Source organism: Rissa tridactyla, chromosome 10, assembly GCF_028500815.1.
Source record: "Rissa tridactyla isolate bRisTri1 chromosome 10, bRisTri1.patW.cur.20221130, whole genome shotgun sequence".
NCBI classification, from domain to species: Eukaryota; Metazoa; Chordata; class Aves; order Charadriiformes; family Laridae; genus Rissa; species Rissa tridactyla.
The window spans coordinates 12122148-12139216 of record NC_071475.1 but is presented as its reverse complement, the minus strand read 5'-3'; the positions used below and the strand labels follow the sequence as shown (position 1 = coordinate 12139216).

At 37.8% G+C, this 17069-nt stretch overlaps 1 protein-coding gene across 1 annotated transcript in view; it reads right to left on the bottom strand.

The window, feature by feature from the left end:
- Window positions 1-668: 668 nt before the first annotated feature.
- PPP4R2 (protein phosphatase 4 regulatory subunit 2) overlaps window positions 669-17069 on the bottom strand; it is a 33807-nt gene continuing 17406 nt past the window's right edge. Inside the window, exons 3-9 of the mRNA XM_054216569.1 lie at window positions 11928-12098; window positions 6923-7016; window positions 5418-5455; window positions 4848-4922; window positions 4283-4426; window positions 3428-3696; window positions 669-2469 (exon numbers count right to left, since the gene is read on the bottom strand). Of these exons, the coding sequence (XP_054072544.1) occupies window positions 2156-2469; window positions 3428-3696; window positions 4283-4426; window positions 4848-4922; window positions 5418-5455; window positions 6923-7016; window positions 11928-12098 (1105 nt within the window). The 3' untranslated portion in view covers window positions 669-2155. The remainder of the gene's footprint in view (window positions 2470-3427; window positions 3697-4282; window positions 4427-4847; window positions 4923-5417; window positions 5456-6922; window positions 7017-11927; window positions 12099-17069) is intronic.

Below are 17069 nucleotides of genomic sequence, written 5' to 3'. Positions count from 1 at the left end.
TCAATTTTATTAGCCATTGAAAAAAAAAATATTGCAGATATAGAAATGGATCCATACCTTAAAGTTCTTCAAGTCTTTGCAATTGTGGCACTAATGCTGCTAAAACAAACATATCGAAAGGTCACAGGTGCTTAAAGAACAAGTTTATTGACAATATCTTCACAAATAAACAGTCTAAAGAAAATTTCAGAAATCTCTAAACTTAAAAATTTTAAAATTTTGTTCTCATTGGCAAAATATTAAAAAAAAAAAGAGAAGTGTAAGATGTCACTATTTTTAAACTTTCCTAATTTCAACATTTTGGTTCAGTCATTTAATTTTATAATACACATCCAACCCTTAAGCACAATGAAAATGAGTCAAAGTACAACTTTCCTTCTGTAAGGGGATCTCGATTAGTAATTTATTTATTTTTTTGGCAAGCATCTCCCTGAATCCTGTCTGCTTAGAACTTGATAGGTAACGTCAGCAACAAGTAACTTTATAAATATTCCAGCTGAGCCAAATTATTCTGGTATTAATCAAAACCTAGATTTCCCCCAAACGATACAAAGCATACCATGTAGTACAAGAAACTATCCGCATGCATTTTAGAGGTCATTTTTGTACTCCAGGTATGTGAACTTAAAACCAAAGAGGGACAATTCTGATAAAAATGTACTCAGATATTTCATAACATTAATATTTATTGCTTTATATGAATACTGTATTGAAAGCCCAAGCATTCAGTTTACACACAGAAATTATACAATTATATACCGTTTCACAATGGCAGTGAGCACTCATTACAATCTACAAAAATCTACTTTACAGAAATTTAAAAATTCTAAATATCAAAAAGGTACAGTTGAAGAAACAGGTATAAATTTGGCAGCCAGTAATTGTGACTGGGAGGTTGCAGCTTGCATGTCTTTAAATATGGGAACTGGAAAATATTGAGAGTTTAAAGCAGTAGTTTGTGCTTTGAGCTGGTTTGAAAAAAATGTAACGCTGGCTGTCAAAGTAGCATGTTCAAAAATATTTAGTTCACTTCCAAAATGTTATATAAATCATGGTGATTTCTATGCACCCCTAAACCTTTTAGTTGTTTAGCTCAGGTACATAACTACGGTCATATATTAATTCTTCCAATACAGTGGTGTGATCATACCGATGCCGTCTGCATACTTAGAATAATTTTGAGACTTCTCTACAATATTCACAATGCTCCAAGAAGCACTCAAAAAGGCAAGTACCTGTTCATTTCTTCCAAGATATTTTCTTATATTTTCAAACATTTCTTCTACAAAAGTTTAAGCTAATGTTTTGATTACAACGTTCTCAACATAAAGCACATTTTCTCATAAATAAATGAAATCCTTTCACTCAGGCACCTCAGAAGTATACAAAAATGTTGTAATCTGAACAGTTCTCTTGGAATGTGTTTACTCTGGTGTTTTCAACAATGTTAATATTTCCAGGGTTTCATATGGGCCAGATTTCATTTGTTTTGTTTTCCAGAGGCAAAACAAAGTGCCTTGAGAGGTCAAGTCAGTCTTTCACTATAGAAAAAGTATTTGCCATATTTATCTTCTATAGAAACAGAAAAATATACCATTTCCCCCTTAGAAGAGTGAGGGTACACATACATGTGCATGCGTGCATACATGTGTGTGTGAAATGTAACATTTTAAACACACAACATAAGGTTTCATAGTGTGTATTCAAATAAAAATCTGGAAACCAGCATGAAACCCCATATTTCACATGTCAAATGTTGAAACTGTAACCAAAATATGAAGTAACTGCTATAGCTGTCAGAAAAAGACGAGACAAAAAGCTTTCTTGCTTACATACAACTAGATGTGGTAATCTCCAAAAAAGTTGTCAAAATTATAATTACCTTCCAGTTTAAAAACTTTTATTCTAAATAAAAAAAACTATACACAAACCACTGATTTGACCAAACGAAAGTTCAGCGGTAAGCAGGACCTGAAGGAGCTGGTATTCACAGTTCTTATCATGTACAACTCTTTCAAGGTTCAATCCATGGAGAAGTTTATTTTACAACCTGCTTCTTTTTTGTAAAACTAAAGGTCCACTTTATTACATAAAATTATTTATACAGTGTAAAACCGGAGCCTTATGGAAAATACTGCATCTAAGTGTATTTAAATTAGTCTTGCTCCATAGGTTCATCTGCAACTTCTGTGGCTTCATCACTGTTTTCCATAGGGGTCTCTGATGAAGTTTCGGGAGTTTCACTAGCATAGGACCCTAACTCCTCAGTTTCACTGCAGTCAGCTCCACTACTGCCAGAGCCACTAATTTCACTGTCATCCGAGTGTAAATCCTTCCCTGCTTGAGACTGATCGGACTCCTCCATTTGATTGTTCTCCTCAGAGGTCTCTTCATTCACAGTTGAGGATTCAGTGTCTTTTTCTTTATCTTTTCTTTCTGGACCAACATTTCTGGGAGACATGAAGGACTCTAGAAATGGTGAAAGTACAGTATTACTAAGGCATTTTAAAATATACCTTAATCCTGCTACTTTCTATTCCCAGCTATGCTGAGCAATACTTCTACAACGCAGCCAAGGACAGCAAAAACTGACAATCCCCGATCTTATCAGAAGATGTAAAGTATGAGCCAACTTCATCAGAATAGCCAAGCTATCCTAATCTACCACAAAACCAAGTCCAATTTTTTTTTTTTATTAAATAGGTAGCTTCACTTAATTAAGCCTCAGTGGATAAAGACACAAGTAACTTTTTCTTGCTTCCCCACATTCCTTCATGTGTCTTCAGCAGCAGTCTTTTGGAAATGTTGAAAACATTACTGTTTAAAGTGTACATCCATCATTTTACAAATATGTGAGCCACAAGAAATAAATATTAAAAGGAAACTTTGGACAATACGTAAAAAAAAATAGATCAGTCTCTTTACTGCAGTTGTCTTTTTTCAGTTAGCTCCATGGTACCTTAGCGCAAGGTAATTTTCCCTGTTCTAACAGGATCTGGAGAGATTGTTGCTCGGCCTTGCTCAGTGAAAGAGCGTTAACTTTATATCTGTATTTCAGTAAGTTATTGATAATAAAGACAGTCAAATATGGATATGACCCATCACCCTTCTGGAGAAGGGCTGAGAACATCTGATGATACCCTAAAGTAGGGGTTCTCAAATTCTTGGTGCTTCATTACTGCCCTCATGTAATTTACTGCCCAAGAAGAGTATAAGTACAATTTTATGAGTTTTTAAATAGAGATGTAGGACAAAGAAAGAAGAAATAACAGAACTCCTAAATTATGCTAAACTTAAGCATGAACACGCAGTTCATCTTTATGCGTAACTGGAGACACTCAACAACCTCCATAGCATTGGCCCCCTGCAAAGGAAGTCCCAACTCCTTGGAAAACACACAGAGCAAAGAGAATAAAATCTGAAATACCTTCCTCCTCCTCCTCTGTACAGTGCTGTCTGGCACAAGTAGCATCTTTTTCTTTATCCTGAGATGTAGAGGATGTTTCTGTCTCTTCCCCCATGCCTAAAGAAGCTTCACTGGAGGCAGTTTGGTTAGGTGCATCTCTGGCTTCCCCTTCCTTGTCAAATTTAAGTCTTTTTACCTCATGCCCTTCTGCTTCTGCAGGATCATCTTCAGAGTGCTTATTTTTTACCGGGCTGCTCTGAGCACCTTCTGATTCAGATGCTGGTGATTCACTATAAAGAACAAAAGTAGTTTGTATTGAAGAAAAACATTCTCTATCTTGTTATACATCACAAAAAAAAGTAGCAGCTACTTCAAGTAAAGCACTCTACAAAAGTTAACAGTAGAACTCACTTCACTTACTACCTAACAAAACCTCAAAGCCATCGCTTCTTTTTCACCTGACTGTCAATGAAAATGCAGAATGCTCAGGCTACTCTAGTGGGTCCAAATTACAGACAGCTCCTACTGTCAGAATCAGTGGCAAACATTTAGGAAATATATGTGGTTATAGTTTAACATCCTGACACGAACATGGTAACAGTGAACTTCTGACCTCTATTAGTCACTCTTCATTTTTACTATACATCCCATACACTTACAAAATGCATTACTGCAACTGTGGAAAGCTGAGCTAATAGTTATCTAGACAACCCAGACAGTAGCAAGTAAACAACAAATTCTGCTGCAGTTATTCGTATGTTAAGGATTAATTATGCATACTTTAGATAGCAATTCTCTTTTAAAATATTTTTAAGGCGTAAGTGGAAAAAAACGGAGAAAAATAAAAACTCAAAATATATATTACTTCTCACAAACCTGTGTTTTTTATCTTCTGTTTGCTGCAAGCTTGATTCCTTATGTTCCGTGCTGTCTGGCAAACCGTTTGTTGTCATAGGAGTTGACAAAGAAACCTTCGGTCGATTTACTGGTCTGGGAGTTCCAGGACCATTTACATTAGATCTTTAAAAATAATAATAAAAAATTAAACCATCCTTTTAGGAAAATAATTTGTTCCTACTAGGCAGAAAGCATATATAACCTTGTTTTAAAAGATCACCAAAACAAAACAAAAAGATCAGGTACTTTGCTGTTTTATATTGAATAAGAAACTCCTCGCCTACAACATGCAAACTGTGATAAAAGCTTTAAATAAAAAACCCATCTGAACAAGGAAGTCACCAAAAGAAAAAAATCAAATAGAGCACATAGTGTGTGATGTTCATGCCTCCTCTACCCTCCTTCCCCCAATATTCTGTCACACCCCATTTTTGAGGCTATGTATTTGGGATCAGAATAGGTAATGATAAGGGATCTGGAACCAGCTATTTCCACAACTACCTTGCTTTTCTCCAGAAAAAGTTAACTCCCAAAACTAATTTACCTGTCAGAGTACCCTGGTGAATTTCCTGGGAACATAACACCATTCATCCGATTTAAACTATTGGAATTATTTTTCCTAACAAAAAGAGAAGAGCAAGCATTAGAATGTTATGAATAAAGGAACCTGAAATTACTTTAAGCTTATTTGCACAGAATCTCTCCTCCCCCCGCCCCCCAAATTAAGTAGTCCCCCACTGTCAGTCCTCAAGGGGTTCTCTACCTATAAAGTATACTGGGGAAACAGGTTAGGATATGAATTTACAACACAACAGTTACCGAGGGGTATCCATTTTTCCATCACCAGCTATGGTATAAAATAACAGCTTAGTGTTGGGGGATAATACTGAACTGTCCCTTATATCCGATTCCAGAGCTGGCTGTTCATTTCCAAATTACTACATGTAAAACTTGCAGACCATGATCACTACTGTTGACTAAACTACTGATAACGAAAACTGAACTCTGCATGGCTGTCTTTTGAATACCAGCAAGAGAAATGTATCAGACACATGCGCACACATTCTCCCCTCTTGCTAACACAAGCTTAAAAAGTTTCAAGAATTATACTTACTCTGAAGATGGATATACACAGCTGACAACCATGACATTCTGTAATACACAAACAACATATTAAGAGTTTAGAAACAAAAGCTTCAGCTCTCGACATCACCTCCAAAATTAGAGAGTTACAATTTTTTTGGTCATATCTGTTAAAATACCTCTACAGAAAATTGGGTTGAAAGCTACTAACAGATGACAGATACATAGAAAGTATCTCTGCTCCCTCTTGACAAGGTCAGGCCATAATTACATTAAAAGTCAGTATTTTCATAAGTGGGTTACTGTCATAACAAGACCAGCACATTAAGCCTCAGGCCCGTGTTTGTAATTTCTAACTGAAGTATCTCTGGAAACCAAAGTATTCCAAAATGCTGAAAAGCTTCTGAATTGCTGGAGAAATGCTCTATTCGTACACAAGTCCTGTATTCAAAAGTGTGCAAGCAATATTAGCTATTGTTGGCACAGCCGTATTTCAAATGTTGTATTATTTTCCTCCACACAAACAAAGGGCAAAAAATAACGATCAGTTCAGTACGTTTTGCTTAGCCACCTCTCCCTCTTGAATGGCACTGCCGACTATATCAATTTTAACATCTAGAAACCTAGCTTAAAAATGAGGTAAGTTTCTCTCTTTGGATCAATACTTAGCCCAATTATACAGGGGGACTTTTATCACAGGGCCAGCTAAATTAACCTACATGAACTCTAATGAGGGCTCTCTGTAAAACTTGAGATGTGATTTCACAGATCTCATTGTTAGCTAAGAAACTGCTTTGTGAAATCCCCATCTCATCATTTATTCCTGACCATCTCCTTCCCATCTTAACTTGCAAGAATACACCTGACTGCATCCACTATAATAGTGAAAAGCAATCCATTTACAAGTTAACCTTTCTTCAACCAAGTAGTCGAAGTAGGAACCTCAAGCCAATTTTGCCATCAGGAAAATCCTAAGTGGAACCACATCCTGAAAGTTTGTTATCTACTTTTGAAAAATCCTACATTCAGACATAAGCTATAAGATACCATTAAATGAAATCTGTGTATTTCTGTGAAGGCAGACTTCTACACAAGAGGATTTAAATACTGAAACAAGAGACACAGGGGGAAAGGGCCTCCCTTCTTTACCCGCTGGATCTAATTCAAGCCCCAGTGTGGAAGGAAATACCTGATCAAAAAATTCAAATTATTTCAGCTGATTATTTGATTATTTCTAGCTAGGACTCAATATAAAAAGCGACATACACCCTCCACAAAGTACAGTTTGAGTACTGCACAGTGATTAGGAAACACAACAGTTGCAGCCCTGAGATTTATTTTTATGCCTTAAATAAGTTATGTTAAAACTGCTTTTTGATGTTAGAAGTTATGAAATAACTCATACGCTTAGAGCAGCTATTAGCTATATCATGGCTATGAGCCATAATGAAGCCAACAGACCTTTGGCAGTAATTCAGAAGTTATTTAAGGGGCAGTTGTGACTGTTTAGCTGTGTTCTCTCTCAAAAATACATACCTTTTCCACACCTCTTAGAAATTTGTCTGTTCCTGTGTAATTCCTCCTAGGATCTGTCAGCAACTCACAGAGTCGCTGAATAGTAAAGGGGATGCTGCAATGAAATAGATTTATAACAATTTAATTTTATTTTAATGAGCATGACTGCTAGAAAGCAACAACGTTATTGCTTTTTGCCCCTTACTGAGAAGGCAGAAAGAAAACAGTACTGAAATTTGTTATTATTAGCAATACAGGTTGGTAACTCAAGGCCTTATTTTTCCCCAATCTCATACTCTAAGGTGACAATGCACTGCGTGTTGTGCTCACCACCACAAAACTCTTACGTAGAATCCTAAATACATCATCCCATGCAAACAATTCATTAAAACAATGAAAAGGAAATCAGATCATCAACAGTAAAACAGTTTAAAGACTGTATTTTTTTTTATTCAAATATATAGAACAGAAGTTATAAGCACTTCAAAACAAATTTGAGTCATACACACTAGAGCTAAAAAATTGTCAGCTTGTAGTTTATTTCATGTTTTACAAAATACATTTACAGGAAAAAAAACACATTAAATGTTGGAATTAGTAGAACCATTACACTTCAGCTGTTACAAATACTCTATTTTGCCACAACTGGACAGTATACTTATCTATCAAGGAACAGCCCAATAAAAATAATTAAACTCTAAGTCAGATATCTACGTCTCTAAGCATCACATTCTGTTTTCTGAAAATTCTGCACTCAATTTCATCCCTACTTAAGTGAGAAACTGACCTTTCAGACAAGCAGTACTTTACATACATTTACTATTTACCTGAGACCTGTCCCAGTTTCATTGCAAATTCATGGTGTCACATTTTAACAAACTTCTGTGACTTTTGACAAAATAGGAAAATACTTGAAAAGTTATTTCAATAAAATAATAAACAATCATGCATTTTTACAGTTAACTATTTGAAGTTGAAGACATAAACATTTCAAAAATTCATCTAAAAGTTTTGATAAAATACAATACTTAAGAACCATTTGTTGATTGGTAATACAATGCATACACCAATTCCAGAGCAATATCAATAGACTTACATACATATACATGAGTGTGTGTATATATCCCTATACTGTAAATTTTTGTAAAAAATCAACTTTTATTATTTTTTGAGGAACTCTGTACACAGTATCTTAGACTATTTCGTTAGCTAACACAGGATGTATTTGAACCTTACATTCATTAGCTAAAAAGCTACATCTTAAAGATGCACAGATCTACCACTAGTTCAGTGAAAACAGGTCAGCATAGCTGTCATTAATCATACCACATGACACTTCATTTTGACTGAAAGCAAGTAGTAATCAGAAAGAGACTGACCAAGTATCAACAATTTAATTATGTTTTTCAGAATTGTCTGTGTATTACGTTGCTGAGGAAATTACAATCCTCAACCGGAAGACAATAAGGAGGGAGGCTACAATGCAACCACCCTTAGCCCTAGTTCCAACACAGCTACCTGAAAAAACATAAAGCTGTATCACGTTTGCCCTAGGAGTTAATTCCTTTCCCTTGCTCTTCACCCTGAATTACACCATACCAACTTATCTTTACTTGACTTGTAAGAATAGAAAGATGGTGAAGCTAATCTCCGTCAATCAGCAGTGGAGAGTTAGAATGCAGCTGATGAAACATTAAATACTTGCAAAAAGTAATGCTACAAGATGACAGTATTTCTAAAACATTAGCTTTGAGGTGTTATTATTTAAAAGCAAGTAAAATGGCAGAAACCGACTGTTTTGGCACACAGCCAAAATACATTTCACCTCCCTATTTTGACCCAGAAGTATCTTCTCCCCCATCCCCAAAGTTTGTTAAGTACAAACTAGGAACAACTGTTCCTTTCAGTTCAGTTTATTACGTGAAGGCTCTAAAGATTAATAATTGCGCTCTCATTATTAATTTCCCTAAAGCTTCCATAGAATCAACCAAATAGTGCTGCTGTTCAGCAACTTTTGGTCAGCAGTAATCTTTCTAACCCCCAAATTCTTCATGATACTCAACTTCTGCATAGTGCCCTCTTTTAACCAAATTCCCAACTCTAACTCAGTCACAAAGAATTTACTTCATCTGTTAACTTTTCCACATAGGTACAGCACTAATTGTATCTATTGCTTCTCGTTGAAGGCCGTTTTGTTTTGAGGTTGAAAAGTCCCAGTTAAACAGTCTTTGTATTATTTTTTACTAGGCCAGACTGTCCATTCAAAAACAATTTAATTTACAGAAACAAAAATACACAGACTTTTAAGTTCTTTTTCATCAGCCAAATCTGTAAGACATCCTGAAGAACTACTGCCTGGCTAATTTGTGTTTATCTTTAATTAACTGTACACCTGGAGTACTAAGACATGAAGTATTTTAATAGTGAACATCAATACAGTCACAACTACTTGGGGAGCAAGCACACTCAAGAGTGTGCAGCCTGCAACTAACTCCACAAGCAAAAGTTGCCATCCTATTTTACTCTCGGCTACAAAATGTCTAAACGAAAGATAAAACTAGTCATCCCCCTCCAAAATTTTCCATAGTAAACTGAACTTCATTTATTGAGCAGCAGATGGCACCAAGTGTCACACTATCACCCCCTTTGCATGTAATTTGTTCAACATTCATAAATTGTTTTAGTTGGCAAAACTCGAAGTTAACTTCACCTTACGAATTCTTTTTGGTAAAACGATTATTTTCAAATATTTTGATAATGTGATTTTAAAATAGAAGTAATTGAAATTGGTGTAAATGTATACATGAACACCAGAGTTTGCAAGCAGTACAAAAACTGACCTTAAATTCTTAAAAATTTAATTAGTTTAGTGCATGAATAGTCCTAATTGCCTTCTTAAGGTAACCACTCACAATTCCATACAAAAACACTCAAAACTGCACTTCATAGCACAATAGTTCAGAACGAATTAAAAATTCATCATACAGACAGGATTCAAGAGATATCTGGGGAAATTACTTGTAACAGCCATAGTAAGTTGTAGCCAAAAACATACACAAATGAACATTTTTATTATGATTATGACTACTTTATTAATGCTGTGAAGACTCGTCTGTCATACGAGATCCCCAATAACTTACCTTGGAACTTTCTGCTTCACTAGCAAAGGATAAAGAAAATGGCAAGTCCTAAGAACTTCCTACTCCAAAGCAATTTTAAAGTATCACGTGAGAATCTGGCTCTACGAGCATATTACACAATGTCAATTAAGATACAGTAAGGTTAGAACAGCCAGTTTGAGCTTTCTTTAAAAGACCCTTCATCTAGAAAGACCCTAAAAGAGGGGTCATTCTTCATTTGTTAATTCTTTTGACTTTAGAAATAGCTAAATTTTTTAAACTTTTTTTTGATTATCTCTTTCCCTTACTCTTAAGTGAGTACCAATAAACACATCCTAATAATAAGTTCACATCAAATTGCTTCCTCCTCCACTACAGTACCCTGAAATCACATCCACAAATCTAAATAAGAAGCCTGAGTATATCCAATCTCGCAAACCAAAACCTGCTTTTGTTATTTTTTGGACACATCTCCGCATGATTCAGCTTTCACAATCACATCCGCGCTGTAGGAGTTGTAGGGTTTACTAAATGAACTATTCTACAATCCTAGATTCTGAACATCCTAACATTATTTTCTTTAAGGTAACGAATGTACACAGTTTGCTTCCTCAAAGACTGGGTGTTTCACTTCAAAGTATGAGGAAGCTGAACACTCTTATGCGTTACAGCAATAGATTAAAATAGCACAGCCACAGAACGAGCTCCGGACTTGGTCACCCAGAGGTTTGTTTAGCACACTTTGGAACAAGAGAAGATAACAGCAGCCCATTCATTAGCTGTCTCCATGAGAGAACATTACAAATTTTGTGGGTAGTGAAGCATTAACAAAAAAGCTGGGGGAGGCGGGTGAGAGGCAGACTCGGGCATAAAGGATAGGTTTGTTTTTAAATTCCTTCAGTGAAGTAGCTCGGTATAAATATTGGATAGCTGAGAACAAGCTGAATCTCACATTCTTAGAAGTATCCTACATGAGAACAATTAGAGGCAGCGGGGAGAGAGGAGATCTGACTTCTAAGAGACACTTAAAGTGCAAATAAATTAAGTAGTATGGAACAACAACAGTAAAAATCATTAACCTAGCATCAAAATATGATACTAAAGACATGTTAGTAGCACCTTCAAATCTGAAATTTCAGGCTAACAGGGAGGCAAGCTTTATAGCATGCCGTTTACTGACAAGCTGAGAAAAATGTTGAAGAAGTCTCTAAGCAAGCATTGAGACCCAGAAGCAGGATATCTCAGCTTATGATAATTATGTAATCCAGTTTAGAAACAGGAACAACACTATATTAAAAAAGACACACCAAATAAGACCAAAAAAAATCAGGAGCTTTATTTTAAAGGAAACAAAACTTCCATAATTACAAAACCAAAGGGTATACACTTTAAGACACTGTCAGCAATAGGTCTATAAATTTGAATCTGGCATAATTTAACAATTCAAAGCCAGGTATACCTTGCTTCCTGGGAAGCATGTTTGTCACGGCATTACTTCAAAAGCTACTGAACTGCCACAAAGCAATTAAGAACTGAACACGAAAAGACTTCTTTCAATTAGGTATTTCAAAATATATTGAAATAAATCTGACTTTACTATCTATTTTACCTGTTAAATGCACATAGTTTTTTAGTAATACCCTTCAATGAAGCATGGTATTACTAACTACATATTGAAAAAAACTGAAGTAACTGATGTCACAGGATGTCATAATTTTCATTTAAAGGCAGAATAACAAAGTGAAAGTTATGAAACTACTGCAATGTACTTCCAAGGTATATACTTGCTTCTGCTCATCTATTTGGGGAAGCAAAACACACAGTCACAGACAGTACAAAGCTACTAAGTTAAAGCTGGGAAAGTATTTTTGTTATCCTGATTTTAGAAAAAAAAAAAAGATACATACCCATTAAATCCAGTGACAATTTTCAGGATTCTTTCTTTCATCTCTTCGAAGGGAATATATTCCACGTTTGGATTGGGGGGCCCTCTTGGTTCAGGAGCTGAGGTTCTAAAATCATCCATTACTTTCTCCAGTTTGAAAATAAAATAGCCTTTAAACTGAGACCACTGAACCCTGCGTAAAACACAAGAATTAAGAGATATGCATGTCAGCCCTAAAACCACAGAAAACAAGCTTAACTTTATGTTTGCAAAACAACATTCATGCTGGTAATGCCAGTCCTAAGATAAATGAGGCAAGTAATGCAGTATTATTTTTCTTCCTGAATTTTAAAGCATGATAACTATTTAAATAATTACAGTAAAACAATATTTCACAAGTCAATTGCCATTAACAGAGTAAGCTATTTCCTTAAAGAACCAGTACCCATTAAAAATTCAAACCTAAATGTGAAATATGCACATATGCTATACAATTTACCTACGTGAGCCTACATGCCACCTAAAGTTTTCACTGAGCTCACAAGAGAAAGAGGCAAAAACAAAAAAGAAAGAAAGAGGTGTTTCAAGCCTGGAAACCATACAGCAATTGTACACAGCATTATCTGCTTCCGTTACACATATCTTACTGAAAGGTCTTTTGTAACTAACTGCTCAGTATCCATGCACCTGAAAAGCATTTAACAGTGTCCCTTTTTCTCAGAAAGACAAACATATTTTCTATCACAGTTAGTTGCTGACGAATACTTGAGCAAAACAACTTTGACTCCTGAAAAACATTCCCACAACAGTAAATAATCTGTTAAGATCTTTACAAATTACCTTCTGCCTTACAACTTAAGAGTTTTATCATTCATAGAATTCTATATATTGAAATTTTCAAGGTGAGAAACTGCTGAGAAAGCCTTTCTACACCAATTGCCCCGCACAACAGGCAGAGAAGTTGTTCTGGGCCTCCTCTGGCTCGTGCATTTCTTAGCAGCAAAGGGAGCAACTTGCAAGTAAATGATTTAGTTCAATCAATTTTATTCTATTCATGTTGATGCAGGAGCTTTCACAGCTACAGGATGGAGATGCCAGCAGAGAAAAAGAAGGAACAGGGAGAATAACAAACCAACAATAAAGACAGAAAGTTGTCTTTGACATTTATCTATAACATACACGAACTGGAATAAACAGGCTCAAATCAAACAAGCATAAAAACCAAACCCCCGGACAGCCCTTCAGCTCCTGCTGAAAGAATTACTACTCAGCCAGAGGCTGTATTTCTACAGGCTGTCTTTGGCAATAAAACTAGCGTAAACACCCCTGACTATTTTCCACCCCACATAACATCTGACCTTCTGTCAGGCTGATACAACAATTTCTGCTGACCCCCAGCACAGTGACAGCATTTGTGTCCTGCATGCTGCTCTCAAGCACCAGTACTACCAAATATAAAACCACAGGCCAATGAAGTCATGTCAGCCCATTTTCAGCAGAAAAAAAAAACCAACCAGTGCCATTATGTTATCTTTGCCTTAATTTTCTCCTTGGTCTCAAAGAAGTAGTTGAGATGAAAAGGGGGAAAACTTAGATCAGGTTTATCTACAGAGACTCAAACGCAACACCCCCATCTTTTATTAGGAGTGACAAATTTGCAAGAATGGGGGAAATCTGAAGATGAAAGCAAACCTCCCTTTCCCTTCACAAGAAACCATTAAGCACCTCACAACAGAGAGGAATGCAAGACTTGGTGAGTAATAATAAAACCAGAAACAAAAACAGAAAGAAAGAAGAAACAAAGTTGCAAAACGGAATAGCTTGGATAGATTAGACAGCATTGAGTCTCACTGGATGACTGCTCCCATTATCATTACACAGCCAAAACAGAATACTATATTGTGTCCAATGTACAATATTAGGCATTACTACTATAAATCACAGAATGGTTTGGGGTTGGAAGGTACCTTAAAGACCACCTAGTTCCAACCCCCCTGCCCTGGGCAGGGGCACCTCCCACTAGACCAGGCTGCTCAAAGCCTCATCCAGCCTGGCCTTGAACACCTGCAGGAATGGGGCATTGACAGCTTCCCTGGGCAACCTGTTACAGTACCTCACCACCCTCACAGTAAAGAATTTCTTCCTAATATCCAATCTAAATCTACCCTCCTTCAGTTTGAAACCGTTACCTCTCGTCCTATCATTACACTCCCTGATCCAGAGTCCCTCCCCAGCTTTCCTGTAGCCCCCTTTAGGTACTGGAAGGCTGCTATAAGGTCTCCTTGGAGCCTTCTCTTCTCCAGGCTGAACAACCCCAATTCTCTCAGCCTGTCCTCATAGCAGAGGGGCTCCAGCCCTCTGATCATCTTCATGGCCCTCTGCTGGACCCATTCCAACAGCTCCACGTCCTTCTTGTGCTGAGGACTCCAGAGCTGGATGCAGTACTCCAGGTGGGGTCTCACCAGAGCAGAGCAAAGGGGCAGAATCACCTCCCTCAACCTGCTGGCCACACTTCTTTTGCTGCAGCCCAGGACGTGGTTGGCTTTCTGGGCTGCGAGTGCGCATTGCCTGCTCATTTTGAGCTTCTCGTCCACCAGCAACCCCAAGCCCTTCTCCTCAAGGCTGCTCTCAAGCCATTCTCCACCCAACCTGTATTTATGCCTGGGATTGCCATGACCCAGGTGCAGGACCTTACACTTGGCCTGGCTGAACTTCATGAGGTTCGCGCAGGCCCACCTCTCAAGCCTGTCAAGGTCCCTCTGGATGGCATCCCTTCCCTCCAGTGTGTCGACCACGCCACACAGCTTGGTGTCGCCAGCAAACTTGCTGAGGGTGCACTCAATCCCGCTGTCCATGTTACCGACAAAGATGTTAAACAGCACTGGTCCCAGTACTGACCCCTGAGGAACACCACTTGTCACTGATTTCCACGTAGACATTGAGCCATTGGCTGCAATCCTTTGAGTGCCGCCATCTAGCCTGTTCCTTATTCACCAACTGGTCCATCCATCAAATCCATGCTTTTCCAATTTAGAGGCCACGATGTCGTGTGGGACAGTGTCAAATGCTTTGCATAGGTCCAGGCAGATGACATCAGTTGCTCTCCCCTTATCTACCAATGCTGTGGCAACATCACAGAAGGCCACCAAGTTTGTCAGGCACAATTTGCCTTTGGTGAAGCCATGTTGGCTATTACCAATCACCTCCTTATTTTCCATGTGCCTTAGCAGAGTTCCCAGGAGGATCTGCTCCATGATCTTGCCAGGCACAGAGGTGAGACTCACCAGCCTGTAGTTCCCTGGGTCATCCTTTTTTCCCTTTTTGAAAACATGGGTTATGTTTCCCCTTTTTCCAATCAGTGGGAACTTCACCAGACTGCCACGACTTTTCAAATATATTGGAAAGCGGCTTGGCAACTTCATCTGCCAGCTCCCTCAGGACCCATGGATGGATTTCATCTGGTCCCATGGACTTATGCACCTTCAGGTTCCTCAGACGGTCCCAAAACCAACTCTGCAATGCTACCACCATGAGACCAAAGCTTTCATAACAAATCACAGATTTAATACATAAGCATATCACAAAACACAGACAGAAGAGACACAATAAATAGCCCCATGTCAGAGTAGGATTACTCCCTACAGAACATCCCAAGAGCTTTACTCACCTCACAAAAGGTGATTCCACTATTATTCTAAACACTTTGACAACTCCATTTAGATATTTTTTCCACACTTTAAAACTTGAGCTGTTCTCTGTTTTCATTATTATTTATTTCTTGCTAAATAGTAACACTTATCTTTTCATAGATTATTAACCCATCAGACATGTGTCACTGAAATAAACCAACAAAGTTTAAAATGGCAATCAACTGCCTGAAAGCAGTACCCACCAGCTCCTCTTACAATGCCAAAGCTGCAGAAAACAAAGAATGGAACATTTTACCTCTATTTAGAAGTCTAGAAAACTGTCACTTGTTTTAAACCCAAGTATTTTTAATTACTATTTATTCTATCGTCAAAAGGCTAAGAACTTGCATCTGCAATACTGACACTAAAAGCATCTTTCATCCTACATCTCAAAACACTGGATAAGTGACTCTCAAGCACGTGACACAGCCCAGCTTACAAACAGAAGCACAGTTTAAGGATAAACGCATCCTGCAGTCACAAGCCTGACTACAGCTAACCCAGATACAGCAACTCTAGCTTTAAATCAACTAAACAAGCTGTTGCTAGCAGCAGTGTAACCACAGCAGCAGCAGCTCAGGACAGGTTTGCTGTTTAGACATTTACTCTGTTTCTCAAGCAGGTTTTTTCGACATTGCCAAATTCCCTGCTGCTGTGGCTGCACTACCAACAGCATGAAAGCTAACTGGTTAAAAGCAAGTGGTACATTCACACTGTAGTCAGAGATGTAACTGCAGTTTGTGCCATAAATAACTGCTTCAAAAGTCACAGAGGTATGTCATGCTTATAGAGCATAATCTCCTGACCTCTGTGTTGTAATTTAGACATTAAAACATGCTCCCATTTACATGATGGTCTTGAAGCATTTCCAATCTATGCAACCAGTTTCTGATGAACAGTTTTATCCCAGTACCAGTAAGTTACATGGTAACTCCAGCCACTCAACAGGAAATATTATTTGCACCACAAAAGACTGAGTCAGCTCCAGACTCTTCAACTGCGTAGGCAAAATTCAGTCCTACAGTGGCAGCACTGTGGATTCCTGGAAGGTAAGATGGAGGAAGACGGTTTCTGTGGGATAACAATGCACATTACTTGTTTCTTTTAGGCCTGACTCTTCTGTCATTATCCTAGGATGAAGAATCTCCAACTACTGCACACCATCCTTCAGTTTGCTCCTTCCTACCTTTCACACCAACACAGTAAGCAATCTCTCTTCCCTCTTTCTTTCCCATCACTTATCATTCTGTGTCTGCAAGGCTGCTAGGAACGGGATAGAACTACACACTATTCCTACAGGAGGAAGAAAATAACTCAAAAGCAAGGGGAAGCAGCTCTGGAAAGCAGGTTTCTGCTCTTTCTGCTTTCATCCAGAACTGCAATTGCTTTCTTTTTTCTCAAGGCCAGACCCTTTGTCAGCAACAGCAGCATCTACCACCATGTCATCAGACACCGACTGTCTACCTCCTACACAG